Consider the following 15,151-nt stretch of genomic DNA (forward strand, 5'->3'; position numbering starts at 1 on the left):
GCCAGAGGGAAGCAAAGGGAGAGTCCAGGGGTGAGGGTGAAGGGGAAAGCCAGGAGAGGGGAAAGGGTGGGGATGGGATTGAAGGGAGAGGCTCATCCTCCTACTCACTGAGAGCTCCCCCAGGCAGCAGCATGAGTACCAGGGTCCCCAGGAGCCGCAGGGTCCAGCCAGAGGGAAGTGACGTCATGGTGCCAGGTGAGTTCCCAGAGAATGGGGGTGACAGCACAGTCCGGGCAGGGCTGCAGCCGCTCCTCACCCTGCACACTGTGCAACACAGACCCCAGCCAGGGCCACCCAGAGGCACATGAGGCAAGGGGAAGTGGGAGTCAGTGCTCTGCAGCTTCAGGGGCCCAGGAAGGGGATGGGCAGAGTGCACATACTGCCCAGCCCCCTCTGTAGTGTTGTGCTCATGGCAGACAGTGCACAGGATAGAGCGGATATAGCTGCAGTTAGTACCATAACAAAAGCAGGCTGTGGTCACCCCCTCAGCATAGGAAACACCTGGGGGGGGGGGACAGCATTTCCTCCCTCTGCCTCCTTCCAAGGGCTGGGTGGCATCAGAAGAATGAGACATCGAGGGGTATTAATGTTTAGCATCCCCTGCAGGCTGCACACACTTGTTTTTTCTTTAGAGGATGCTGCTGGAAGGTGTAAAGTTTGCAGAGAGGCACCTACCAGTGCAGCGCTGTACAGCTCAGGTTTCTCAGTGGAAGAGAAATGCAGGATTGTTATTTTTCTGGTCTGGGGACAAACACAAAGTTATTCTGACACAGCAGCACTATGCCACCCTGTCCTGATCAGCACCCCCAAACTGTGCTGATTTCTGAAACACAAGAGGCAGTCCAGTTACCAAAGGATCCTTGCTATTAATCCTGTGGGTCAAATTCATCCCTGCTGTTACTCCATCCGCCTCCGCTAATGTCATTACCCAGGGATGTATCTGACTCAAAGCTGCTCCTGGCTTACAGATGCAAACCGAGCCATGCTTCACTCCTCAGCAGGAAAAGGAGCCTTTAAACCTGCTGGGCACTTTCCTGTCTTACAGCCAAAGGGAGAAAATTATAAAAACAAAGACAATCGGCAGTTTTTACAGTTGCACTTTATTGTAGCCCTGCAGGACAGAAATAATTGCTTGATCACAATGGCGTAGGTTAGAGGACGCCCCTATCATTCATTGGGCAATGGGGAGATGGTTAGTTGGTTGCTGCTCTACAGTTAAATTTTCACCATCGATTCGTGGGAGTGTGTGTGAGGATATAGAAATGCTGCAGATGATACCAGCACTGAAGTCAACCAAAAATAGATTTGTTCAGTTTAGGAAGGAAAACTGCTGACTTTTTAAATAAGAGAATAGGGCAGAAAATTGGCTTTTTTATGCTTTACATTTTCACAGTGGGGCAGAGGGATTTGCGAACAGAGTTGCCCTTAAGGTTCATGGCTATCAGGCAGTTAAACAGCCATTCACTACTTTAAACATGTTTGGGTTATAATGCACTTAGGTTAAATATATGCAACAGTTGGGTGATTTCTGAAAGCTCAACGTTGTTGGTGTATTCTGCAGAGGGTCTGAAGCTTGCATCAACTGAAGGTTTACTTTCATACATTTTAATCTAGTTTCTCTCAACTTGCTTTCCCTTTCTGAACTGAAAGGAATCTGAATTCAACCCTTTTACTTATAGCCCTCACAAATATATAAGAGGATGAAATCCCTAGTTTATCAAGTAGGGACTTACATTTGTGAGATTGAAAGGAAAGAACAAAAAAACCTCAAACCGTAACCACTGGCACACAGCATGAAAAAAATCTGATTCCTGATGCACAGGCTAATCTCTTCCTGGATCACTAGACGTACTAGCAAGTTCTCTGCAAATAGTAACAATCATCATATGTACAAAGAGAAAAGGAGTACTTGTGGCACCTTAGAGACTAACCAATTTATTTGAGCATGAGCTTTCGTGAGCTACAGCTCACTTCATCGGATGCATACCGTGGAAAGGCAGTTTCCACGGTATGCATCCGATGAAGTGAGCTGTAGCTCATGAAAGCTCATGCTCAAATAAATTGGTTAGTCTCTAAGGTGCCACAAGTACTCCTTTTCTCTTTGCAAAGACAGACTAACACGGCTGTTACTCTGAAACCTGTCATATGTACAAAGTAATTATACAAACCGCAGCCAAAGGAGACAGTTTGTCACAGAAATGCGTCAGAGATTTCAGCTATTCTTTATATTTTTGTAGGTCCTGCTTAAGTTTCTGAATCTCCAGATACAGTTTCTGCACTTCCAGCAGGAGTTTCAGTTCTGTCAGAGACACATTGCAGTGGAGAAACTTTATACACTCGCGAACCATGTTGCACTGAGGGGAATCGAGTTGCTTCTTCTGTAAAACAGAAACAGAGGGAATGTGATTACGCTGAAGATAATAAGGACCTATCCTCACAAGCATGCTTGCTCCTTTTTGATCTGAGCCATTATCCAGTGTGTTACATGTGTCTGTCTCAGACATATTATAGGATTCTGAAAGGTGTTGCACATTCTCAGTTAGAGCTGGCCAGAAAATGAAAATTTCATGTGAAATATATTGTGCTTTTGAAAACAGTTTCATCCTGAACCGGAACAAAAACAAAAACGACCCTGAAATTTTTCATGGGAAGGGATTTCAAGAAAAATTCTACTTCAAGAGACCCCCAAATAGAAATTTTTTGGCTTCCTGGCTGATCACACCAGCCAGCAGGCAGAGACCCTGGCCACGCAGACTCCATCCAAGCTCCAGCAGCTAGACAGCCTGGGCACTCAGACTCCTCCTGACTCCAGGGGCCAGGGCAACAGAGCAACTGGGCTCTCTGCCTCTGTGGCCCTGGAGATAGCAGGCGTGGGTGGCAATAGCTGAGAAGCAGAGAGACAGGGCGCTCAGCTTTGGCAGCTGCCTTGGGAAGACTTTGGTCATTTACAATTTCTGCACATACGCACAGTCTATTACATGTGTCGTCTCATATCCTCTGTGCCTGACTTAGGGTCTGATCCCGATAAATGCCAGCTGAGTGCCCTCAATTCTGATACTGCTAAGCAATGCTGAGGAAGTTCTGAGCAACTTGCAGAATCAGGCATTGGACTGTCAACTCCTGAGACAGGAACCAGACCTCCATTTACACTTGTACAATGTTGAACACACTGGCAGTTGCTCAGTAAAGCAGTCAGTCATGATATTTGCTTTATACTGTGCCCCAGACCAACAGAAGATACATAACGTATCACACCATTAACTGCTTTGAAAACCTCTCTCTCTATATATATATTTCACAATGGGGCATAACATTTTCTTCCTGTTGTGATTTTTAACCACCAGATTTTACCTATTTTATATTATTTTGGGCATGGAGCAGCCACTGCAAAGGAAGAAAACCTTCTCCCTTAAAATACAAGAAAGGGATGGGGTGGGGGAGTGATGGGATGTGTTTGCTTTCAGGTCCACTTATTTTTTCCACTTATGTTGTATCAATGGCAGATCTATCTCCCTCGCCACACAGGTCTCATTATTTTAAAGAAGCAAAGACACATTCAGACAGTGTTTTGTTTTACACTAGAAATTGGACAGGGTGCATCAAGAAATCCAAATGGACTGTGATGCTTACACACACGGGTAACACGGTCCAGGTGCCATTAGCTAAACATGTAACATTCACGCTGTCTGTTGTAGACTGATACCAAAGGTCTGAACATTGGTACCCAGGAGAGCATTTGAAAGTAATGCTTTCATTCACGTTGTACCACATTTTTTCATCTAACGCATTGACCATTTCTTCATTTTGCACATCTGGCTTTGGACACTGAACTGAAAGGAAAAGGAAGAAGAGAAGACAGTTCAGTGAGAGGGGGAGATGCACGGTGCATGGTGCTTATTGTCTGTAAATCATGCTCTTAGTTCACTTCATTGCAGCTGTTTTGGTTTTGCAGGGAAATAATCTGCAAGTAACATTAAACCCACAGTGCATCTCTCTCTTTGGAGAAACAAACATCATGAGAACAACAAGAAAACGGTGCGAGTGAAATCCCATCCAGTGCTGTGTATCATGGGCACTTCCTGCAGGCATCGGCAGCTGAAAGCCCCCACATGGAGCAGCAGAGCACAGGCGCTCTGTTGGTTCATTTAAGGACGTCTTATTGGCAGTCTTGGGACAACTGTGAACGTGCAGTTCACTCCCAGGCACACTTGTGGCCTTTTTTAAAACAGCCTCTTTGGTCTATTGCAGAATTACCCTCCTCTGCAGTGAGGGAGAAGTACATGGAAGTCAGTGGAGTTGCCTTGGATTGATACTAATGGAACCAAGAGCTGAACCTGGTCCTTAACAGCGTCTTACGCTTCTATAGTGACTTTCATCCTGTAGGATGCCAAAGATACCACAGTGACTGGCACACTACGAACACCTTAGACAGAGAAATGTAAGGCCTGATTGCCTTTTGACTTACTCCACTGAGAAGCAGGAGTGGCTTCAGGGAAGTTGGAGAAGTTACAGAAGAGTCCAGCACTTGGACTCAGATTGTCCCCACAAACATACCGAGACCACACACACAGAAGGTCAATATTAAAAGTGCCACCATCAGGACAGCTGGATTGGGAACCACAAACCAAGAGATGGGTCAGTTGAGGGGTGTGTCTGAGGGAGAAATTCAGCAAGGTGGAGATGGGAGGATCAAGCATACGTTAGGGCATAGCTCAGGGCAGATCATATGTATGAGTGCCAGGGCAGAGAGGACACTGGCAGTGGGCATCCCAGCTGGGAGCATTTGGTCTGCTGCAAAGGAGGAATCTGCAGTGAGTTGGCCCCTGGCTCTCCATATTTTCAGTATTGAAGGGCTAAGATGTTAAATAGCCCCCAGGTCATTGCAATGTGCCCTCCACCCTTTTCTAATCTCAGTCATTCTAGTGTGATGAAGAAATGAATCACCTTTGCACTCAGGGGCAGGTGGATCCCAGCGCGGAGTTCCCCCATCACCAGCTATACACTGAATGGAGGATACTCCAACAAGTGACCAACCATCCTTACATACGTAGGTCACATTTGAGCCAACATGGAAAACGTCTTTCCGGCTGCGGTCGTCCCGTCCATTAGAGATGCGTGCAGGTGGATCACAAGCTAAAATAAAAAAGGGGAAAATACAGCAGCGATACAGAACGAGCAATCCCCTAAAAGCAGGGAGGCAGCATAAATACTGTGGGGTTTCCCGGCAGTACATTTCCAAAAAAAATGGTGCTTGGAGGGGCACCAGTGTCTAATGCCTCTGACAATCTGCCAGCACTTTCTGTTAGTTTCTGGCTGTGAGTTAGCATCATACCCATGGCATTGGGAGAGCAAAGATAAAAACAGCAACATGCAAAACACTCTTAAAATGGCTCTTGGACCTGCAAGGGCCCCAGGGATCGTTGTTCACATGCGGATGACACTGAACAACTGCACTGAATGACTGAGAATTACAGCCAGACCCTGAGAAGTACAGAAGGCCTGCAGCTCCCATCAACTTCAACAGTAGCGTCCTCCTGCATGGCTCCCTGAGTCATTAAACTGGCCCTGCTACATATGCACCCCCAAAATCCAGATCTGATCCCCTTCTATAGACACTGAGTCTGCAATGAGTTGGCCCCTGGCTCTCCATATTTTCAGTATTGAAGGGCTAAGATGTTAAATAGCCCCCAGGTCATTGCAATGTGCCCTCCACCCTTTTCTAATCTCAGTCATTCTAGTGTGATGAAGAAATGCATCACCTTTGCACTCAGGGGCAGGTGGATCCCAGCGCGGAGTTCCCCCATCACCAGCTATACATTGAATGGAGGATACTCCAACAAGTGACCAACCATCCTCACATACGTAGGTCACATTTGAGCCAACATGGAAAACGTCTTTCCGGCCGCGGTCGTCCCGTCCATTAGAGATGCGTGCAGGTGGATCACAAGCTAAAATAAAAAAGGGGAAAATACAGCAGCGATACAGAACGAGCAATCCCCTAAAAGAAGGGAGGCAGCATAAATACTGTGGGGTTTCCCGGCAGTACATTTCCAAAAAAAATGGTGCTTGGAGGGGCACCAGTGTCTAATGCCTCTGACAATCTGCCAGCACTTTCTGTTAGTTTCTGGCTGTGAGTTAGCATCATACCCATGGCATTGGGAGAGCAAAGATAAAAACAGCAACATGCAAAACACTCTTAAAATGGCTCTTGGACCTGCAAGGGCCCCAGGGATCGTTGTTCACATGCGGATGACACTGAACAACTGCACTGAATGACTGAGAATTACAGCCAGACCCTGAGAAGTACAGAAGGCCTGCAGCTCCCATCAACTTCAACAGTAGCGTCCTCCTGCATGGCTCCCTGAGTCATTAAACTGGCCCTGCTACATATGCACCCCCAAAATCCAGATCTGATCCCCTTCTATAGACACTGAGTCTGCAATGAGTTGGCCCCTGGCTCTCCATATTTTCAGTATTGAAGGGCTAAGATGTTAAATAGCCCCCAGGTCATTGCAATGTGCCCTCCACCCTTTTCTAATCTCAGTCATTCTAGTGTGATGAAGAAATGCATCACCTTTGCACTCAGGGGCAGGTGGATCCCAGCGCGGAGTTCCCCCATCACCAGCTATACATTGAATGGAGGATACTCCAACAAGTGACCAACCATCCTCACATACGTAGGTCACACTTGAGCCAACATGGAAAACGTCTTTCCGGCTGCGGATGTCCCGTCCATTAGAGATGCGTGCAGGTGGATCACAAGCTAAAATAAAAAAGGGGAAAATACAGCAGTGATACAGAACGAGCAATCCCCTAAAAGCAGGGAGGCAGCATAAATACTGTGGGGTTTCCCGGCAGTACATTTCCAAAAAAAATGGTGCTTGGAGGGGCACCAGTGTCTAATGCCTCTGACAATCTGCCAGCACTTTCTGTTAGTTTCTGGCTGTGAGTTAGCATCATACCCATGGCATTGGGAGAGCAAAGATTAAAAACAGCAACATGCAAAACTCTCTTAAAATGTCTCTTGGACCTGTAAGGGCCCCAGGGATCGTTGTTCACATGCGGACGACACTGAATGACTGAGAATTACAGCCAGACCCTGAGAAGTACGGAAGGCCTGCAGCTCCCATCAACTTCAACAGTAGGCTCCTCCTGCATGGCTCCCTGAGTCATTAAACTGGCCCTGCTACATACACACCATCAAATTCCAGATCTGATCCCCTTCTATAGCCACTGAGTTCTGCCAGAACCCCCTGAATGAGCATGCCAAGCCTCCTCCAAGTTATGAGACTCTTCTGGAGTCCCCCGAATTCCCCACCCATCCCCACTAGCTATTGAACTTTCTCACCACACCACCCTCCCAGTATAATGAGCCATCTTTTCCCCATATGTCCATCCTTCTTGAACTGGTGAGGAGGAGGAGGACTGCTTCGGGTGAAAGATGGGGATAGAGTTGGTTCTAGCAGGTGATATTTTTTATCGTGGTTAGTTTTAGTCTTCTGACACTGTTCCGGGATCATCACACATTTCCAACGGTAGCCAGAGTGACGCATAAAGCAGTCCCAGTACTGCCCATTGAAATAGGCCTAAAGCTCTGAAAATGCTCAACTAATAACTCCAACAACAGATATTACCTCACCCCCTGGGTTTCTCTAATCCCTCATCTGGCTTTTTGAAAATTCATGGATACTTAAAATTCTCTTTTCATGTGCTTAGTGTTTTGAGAACTGACCCAACACCGATGAGGGTGCCAGAAGCATTTGTACCATGCTCCCACTCAATGGTTGCGTTGGGGGATGGCAACTTTAATCTGTGATGGGATCTTTCTAATGGTCACAGTGAAGTTGGCTGCTAAGGGAGGCACAGAATCATTGTATCCTCTGGGCATCCCAGCCATCCTCACCCAACATCATCTACATTTGGGGCAATGTTGTCTGGTCTTTGGACCACTGTGGGAACAAGGCACTGTGGAGGCCTTCTCCAATCATAGCTCCCTTAATCCAGGGCAATCTTTCTGCTGAAGCCTTTTTAACTCAGGACTAGTCCTTAAAGGTACAAAGCATATTTATCTTCAAGAAATCTGAACTGCAAAAGGCATTTATTTGTACGGACATATAGTCCGGGCACTAACTCCAATAAACAGCATTCTTTAAATGCTGGCTAATGAAGAATAGATATAAAGTACTGGGAGACTATGGGGAGACTGAAAATTCTCCCATTCTCTAGATGGGGTAAACACTAACCTGCAGGAAAGGACAAAAGGATCTTCCTCAGGTATAGTTGCTAGTTAAAGGATTGGTATGTAATTGTGCTAAGAATGATGCAATGGGAGAGAGCCCATACTTTCTATGTTTGGCAGGCATCCTTTGCTATCAACTGATTTGTACTTTGAAATCCAACAGCAAAGGCAAGCTGCGATAACCTATCAGCCGCATGTGAAGGACCTGAGATGAAGACTTTGCTATGCATATAATTTAGCTACTAAGAAAACAGAAAAATCAGTTGGCAAACAGGTGGCGATGGTATGCCAAAGTAATCAGGTCTCCTGTAAAAGTGGGAGATAGAGACGTATTACACAATCTTAGTCTCACAGTAAATGAGAAAATTGCAGAGAGGTGAGAGTCATTAGTCTATATGGTAATTGGAAAGTGAATTACATATCTACAAGGTACAGGCAGAGTTGGGAGAAGGTTCCATCCAATCCTGCACCGAGACATGCTTTGTCCTTGTGGATTCATTTCTGCTTCCAAGGCTATGGAGGTAGAATTGTGGAATACACTCCAGTAATCTGGAAAATGTGATTAAAAAGTAGCTAATGCAAGCGTACAAATTGAAGGAGGAGGTGAATCTTCATATGATTCCATTCTACAATCAAACCAATTCATGTAGTAGAGGAATACTTCATTCCATGAAGATCAAAGTGAAGAAGCACAAACACCAGGAAATTCACCACATGGAGCTCTCCGCTGGAGCTGGGGTGTATTTGCCTCACTCTATCAACAACATCTGTGAAGTTTTATCAAGGTGCCTAGCAGAACAAGTAAACTAGAAGCCAATCTGCCCAATCTGTGGACCATGTTCTTCATTTTGCTACTGTCATTAGGGAGTAAAGGCCCACTAAATACTCACTTATTACGTGCATCTTTTGGTACTACTTGAGCATGCCGATAGACACAGAGAAGATAAAATTGCCCGTCATAGATATCACAATGCCAAGACACCAGTCATTTAGGTAGGGGAGAATGTACCCCACATAGAATCATAGAACTGTAGGACTGGAAGGGACCTTGAGAGGTCATCTAGTCTAGTCCCCGTACTCATGGAAGGACTAAGTATTATCTAGACAATCCCTGGGAGGTGTTTGTCTAAACTGCTCTTAAAAATCTCCAATAGAGATTTTACAACCTCCCTAGGCAATTTATTCCAGTGCTTAACCACCCTGACAGTTAGGAAGTTTTTCCTAATGTCATGTCCAACCTAAACCACCCTTGCTGCAATTTAAGCCTATGGCTTCTTGTTCTATCCTCAGAGGTTAACAAGAACAGTTTTTCTCCCTCCTCCTTGTAACAACCTTTCATGTACTTGAAAACTTTTATGTCCTCCCTCAAGTCTTCTCTTCTCCAGACTAAACAAACCCAATTTTTTCAATTTTCCCTCGTAAGTCATGTTTTCTAGACCTTTAATCTTTTTTGTTGCTCTTCTCTGGACTTTCTCCAATTTGTCCACATCTTTCCTGAAATGTGGCGCCCAGAACTGGACACAATACTCCAGCTGATACCTAATCACCGCAGGGTAGAGCGGAAGAAATACTTCCCCCAAGGTTTCACACCCAGCACAATGGGACATTGGATCCTGACTGAGTCCTCTGTGTGCTACCATAATATAAATATAGAAGTACCAGCAATTACACTTTGTGTTAGATGTTCCTTTCAAAATCAGGGATGGGAGGTCACTGTATCAGAGTTCATCATCATTTATACAAACTGGTTTGCAAACTGTAACAACAGCCCCGTAAAATAGAGATGAACCTATCATGTGAGATTCAGTCAGACTAATTTAAAGAACTAAAAACATTCAAAGGAGGATAATGGATGGACACCAAGAAAAAGTGTGTGAAATTGGAACTGGCTAATAGCACTGTAGGGTGATGCTTTCTTCGGGTGGAAGGAAAATAGTGGTACCCTCAAACCACTTTTTGAAATGGGATGGAGTCAACGGGTCACAAAGCCAGTCCAGCTACAAGCACAGGGATCTTGTTTTCTGTGTTCACAGAGGGCTGTGTGTACTTAAGATGACTCAAACAATGGGGTCTGTCTCCGTCACTCATACATCTACTCTCCCGGCAGATTTCTTCAGAGGAAGCTCAGCCTACCCACTACAGACCCCAACCTTCATCAGTTCCTTTTCTCCTCTTTTACCAGAGATCTGCTGACACCCCGCAGGGCAAGTACCCTGGAATGAACTGGGTGTGGGGAGCTGGAATGAACCAAAATCTTACAACACCACTACCACCCCACTAGTAAGCTCATGCAGTGCCATTCACCAACTTTGTTCCTTCTGTGCCACTAACAACATACATTGACTACCTTTGTGTGTGCTTGCCTCATGATGGAAGAAGGGTAGAGCAAGGGAGCGGAAAGAATGTTTGTGAGATGCCTCTGTGCCAGTAGCATTTGGCCTACCTGTCAGTCATTGTAATGACCCTGCATTTCTATCATACTTTTCAACCTGTTACGCCCAGAGCTACTTCATCCACCAGAGAAATGCAGCTATTTCTCCAAGGTCCCAATTCAGTAAAGCACTTAAACATGTGCTTAAAGTTAAGCATGGAAGTGGCTCCACTGAAATCAACACTACGCCTGTGCTTAGAGTTAAGCACGTGCTCAAGGACTTTGTGGAATGAGGGCCTAAGTGACGAAAAACACCACATCCTTTTGAAACTGCAGGAGAAACGGAGGGAGGCAGAGTGCAATGGCAGAGCTGGAATTTGTCCAGGAAACCAGGATCAGTGTTCTAAGAAGGACATAGGATCCTCAGGACCTTTCAGGAGAGGACTGAAGGGGGAGACAGAGGTTCAGGGTGATAGAGGCCGAAGAGGGGAAGCAAGAAGGGACGAGGTGGGGGAGGGAGTGAAGGGAGAGGCCCTCTTTCCCAACTGGGGCCTCCGTGTGCTACCATAATATAAATATATAATTATGCAGCAATTACGTTGTTTGGGAGTAGGTCAGGGATAGCAGGTCACCATGTCAGAGATCTTCATCATTTATACATACCTGGTTCGCAAATTGGTAATGCAGGATGCCATGCACCATTCTGTTCGCACTTAATCGATCCATAATTGTCCTTGAGGGCGTTACCAGGATTACAAACAATGCTAATCGTGTCCTCATACTCATAGATTGCTTGTGTAGGTCTCGCTCTTCCATTGGTAATGTCTGGATCGGGACATCTAATTTCTGTGAAACACCACCACCACCAGTGTTAAATCAGAGCAAAAACAATTCTGCAGATTCATTTACAAGGAGCAGCTGAACATTTTGCTAGCTACAGAAAGTCAGCATTTCCTTCACATTTTTGAAGAGGCTGGTTTTAGGTGGAAGTTTTATATCATCGACAGACACAGCAAATCATTTCTTCCTGCCATGAGTGTTATTGGGCGTGCCTCATGGATTGAGGAGTACCCTTTCCAGTTTTCTTCTGGATAACTATTTGAATTGAAGTTGGCACGGTATTTTGGTTTTCAGCAGGCTTCTAAACAACACCGATTGCTGTGTTACAATAAATTTTGTGTAGAATCCACCTTGATTATAATCTGCCTTAGATAATATGGAGATCATGGGTGGGAGCAACAGATCTGTTCATGAATGTGTAAACAATTAACTCTGACCCTGCTTCCTACTGTTAAAGTAAGAATTCCCAGAAGACAGACAGACACACACTTACTTTGAACCACATATCGACTATAGAGTATAGCTTCCTACATTTGTGTTAATTTTGTAGCTCAATTAAAACAAAGAAAGCTAAACCAAAGATTAATATGCTTACTCTGACAAAATTCTTGCTGTTCAGACCATGTAAAATCTTTCTGACAGGTAACATTCGCAGAGGATATTCCAGGGATTAACTCATAACCTCCCACACAGTTATATTTCACTACAGTCCCAGCCGGAAACAAGTTCCTGTTAGAATGATCTCGAAAAGTATTACGAATGTAAGGTGGGTCATCACAACTACCTAAGAGTAAAAATAAAAGTTTGAGGACATACATAACCAGGAAATCTTATTGAGAAATAATTCTTCTCTACACGAATGTGACATGAAAGACATGTATATTAACAAACAAACAAACCCAAAAACCTAAAACCCTATCACAAAACAAGAAACCCCATGGCACATGCTTCTCTCCCGAGGAGAGGATGAGAGGGGAAAAAAAACAAAACAAAAAACACATGCCAGGTGCATAGTTACATTATTTAATGCAATACTGGAAGGCACTCAGACATTATGGTGATGAGTGCAGGATAAGAACTTATACAATAAATACATAAACAACAATACATGGCTCTTCTTCAGTAGATCTCAAAGCACTTTACAAAGAACGTCAGTATCCTTATTCCCCTTTTACAGGGGAAACTGGGCCACAGAGCGAGGAAGTGACTTGCCCAAGGTCACTCAGCAGGGATAGAACCCAGGTCTCCTGAGTCCCACTTCAGTGCTCTATTCACTCGGCAACACTGCCTGCAATAGAATAAAACTGGAATCCCTGTTTTCAGCATACAAGTCATTTAACCGAAGCGTCATGGAGCTGTGTCAGCACAGTGGCATGCAGGCTTGCACAGCAGTCACTATTTCCTCTCTTAAAACAAAGGGGACATCAAACTGGCTGTCCCTGAAACTTGGGCGAACAAGGGCTGCAGGGTCAGTTTGAAGGAGGTCGTAGTCCCCATATGACACTTACTTCGCTCACAAACTGGTAACTGAGGATCCCATCTACTATTTTCATTGCACTGAAGTATGTCACTGCCTTTGAGGGTGTAGCGGTGTTCACACTCAAACAGAACGGAGGCTCTGTAGGTGTAGACAGGACTATATCCAGTCACCTGTTTTCCATGGTCAACTTTTGGCTGTTCACAGCGAATGACTGTGTAAGAAAAACAGTGTCACCTTGGGAGGTTTACTGTTATATTAAAAATTGGGAAACGAAGTGAAGATACTTCTGAGGAATCAGATCTATTTACCAGGAGGATATGAACAGATTTGAAAGCACATACACATGGCCCTGCAGAGATATCATGGCATGTCTGAACACTCCTGCCCCTGTCCCCCCCCCAGAAACCACCTATTTGAAACATTGTGTTAAGGAAAAGCAGAAAAGTATCAGTGGGTCTGATGCTATGTTCTCAAATTCCTTGGGGCATCAGTTTTGATCGAACCTAGTAGGCAAGTTTTAGTCTTCATCTAGCCTTTTCTTAATTCAAGTAAAGTGTCAAACTACCCCTGCTGAATTTGTGACCACCTGCAAAGGCAGTTCTGTCCCAGGCAATTGTGGGGATATGGTGTTGGGGGTGGCGGGGGAAGAGAGTGAGAGCACACACAGTGCTTACAGTCTTTGACAAGAGAGGTATTGGGCAGCAGGAGCTGCTGGAACTGCTCCGTCTTGTTGCTTATCATTTGTGGACATTATAAAATCATTTCTCCAGAGTTCCAGCTGCACTTATAGCTGACACAGACACTCAGATCTGGTCTCCTGTGAAGAAGACAGGCAGATATGCTCCTGGTTTACCTGCAGAAACCTCAACAGGAATAATTTCTCAAGTGAGTAAATAATTAGATTTGTTTCCCACATACGTCTTATCAAAAATATGATCAATTTAAAAAAAACCCCATAAAATGGGGTTTTCAGTAAGTTCCATGGCCATTTCAATAACATTTTATATGAGTTTTGGGGGGAAAACATTAAAAACAATGACATGAAAAATAAAACATTTTTAGTAAAGTGGACAGTTTTTCGCAAAACAATTTGCTTTTTTTTCAAAAAAGGACTTTTTTTGACATAAAAATCTTTGTTGAAAAAATTTCGATCAGCTCCAGTATTCTTCTTCAGAGGACTCTTAAGTGAGGACGGAAGCTGAATAAACTCTACTCCTCTCTCCTTCTTCTCCTCTCCTTCCCCACCCAGCTGCAAGCCCTGCTCCATCCTCTCTGTCTTGGCACGGCTTCTCCCTTTGAGAAGCAGAAGACCTTGTCCACCTCTCTCCTCCATGTCAGTGGTCAGTCTCATGTTGCCAGCCTGTCTCCCCCCATGAAGCTTTTCTAGGATTCCATGTCACTTCCTCCTCCCATACGGACACCAACTGCCTCTTTAAGCTTCCTGGCTCCTTGCCTGAGGGAGGGGTTGGAACACAGAACGTGGGCAGACCAAGGAAAGCAGGCAGTTGTTCTTGGTAGGGTGAGGTGGGAACTGAGGCCAATCTGGACACAAGAAGTGCAGTTCCCTGCACCCCTTAGTGTCTCTGCAAATCTCAGACTAGGCTCTGTTCTCCAAAGGGTGTTACTAAGAAGATGTGCTGAGGGGTGGGAATAAGAGTCGGAGTCCTGGGGACAATCTGTTAAGCAGTGGCACCGTTACGACTTACGTTGCGAATGCGTACGTGCACACTGCCACCATGTTTTACAGTAATTGGATTCCATCACCTTTGCATTCAGGGGCAGGCCCGCTCCAGTCTCCATTTACGTTATCCGTGGACGTACAGTGAATGGAGGGCTCTCCAATAAGTGAGAAAGGAACCTGTCCCCTCTCTATACTGTCACACTGGTAAGTGACAGATGTTCCATAGTTGAATTCCTCCATGGTCGTCCCAGTATGTGTTCCATGATCTATTTCTGGAGGAGGCTGGCAAGGTATCACTGAAGAGGGGGAAAAAAGGAAAGAAGGGAAGTAAGAGAGAATGTAATTTACGTCATATCCAAAGTCTTATAAGAGAAGAAGAGGCTGAAATGCAATGGATTAAAACCTTAGGTGGTTTAAAATCAGTGTAGCACCATTGACACCAAGGGAGTACCGCTGATTCACCAGCAGAGGACCTAGCCTATTGACTACAATGGAGCTATGCCCATTTACACCAGCTGGGGATCTGGCCCTATGCGAGAC

The 15,151-nt window shown here is 45.1% G+C and overlaps 1 protein-coding gene across 1 annotated transcript in view; it reads right to left on the minus strand.

The window, feature by feature from the left end:
- LOC125625262 (complement receptor type 1) overlaps positions 1-15,151 on the minus strand; it is a 52,398-nt gene that overhangs the window by 17,236 nt on the left and 20,011 nt on the right. Inside the window, exons 9-20 of the mRNA XM_075122124.1 lie at positions 14,695-14,907; positions 12,959-13,141; positions 12,046-12,234; positions 11,274-11,456; positions 6,575-6,763; positions 5,760-5,948; positions 4,945-5,133; positions 3,631-3,830; positions 2,218-2,378; positions 1,392-1,464; positions 676-741; positions 109-547 (exon numbers count right to left, since the gene is read on the minus strand). Of these exons, the coding sequence (XP_074978225.1) occupies positions 109-547; positions 676-741; positions 1,392-1,464; positions 2,218-2,378; positions 3,631-3,830; positions 4,945-5,133; positions 5,760-5,948; positions 6,575-6,763; positions 11,274-11,456; positions 12,046-12,234; positions 12,959-13,141; positions 14,695-14,907 (2,274 nt within the window). The remainder of the gene's footprint in view (positions 1-108; positions 548-675; positions 742-1,391; positions 1,465-2,217; positions 2,379-3,630; positions 3,831-4,944; positions 5,134-5,759; positions 5,949-6,574; positions 6,764-11,273; positions 11,457-12,045; positions 12,235-12,958; positions 13,142-14,694; positions 14,908-15,151) is intronic.

The sequence above is a fragment of the Caretta caretta genome, chromosome 21, assembly GCF_965140235.1.
Source record: "Caretta caretta isolate rCarCar2 chromosome 21, rCarCar1.hap1, whole genome shotgun sequence".
NCBI lineage: Eukaryota > Metazoa > Chordata > Testudines > Cheloniidae > Caretta > Caretta caretta.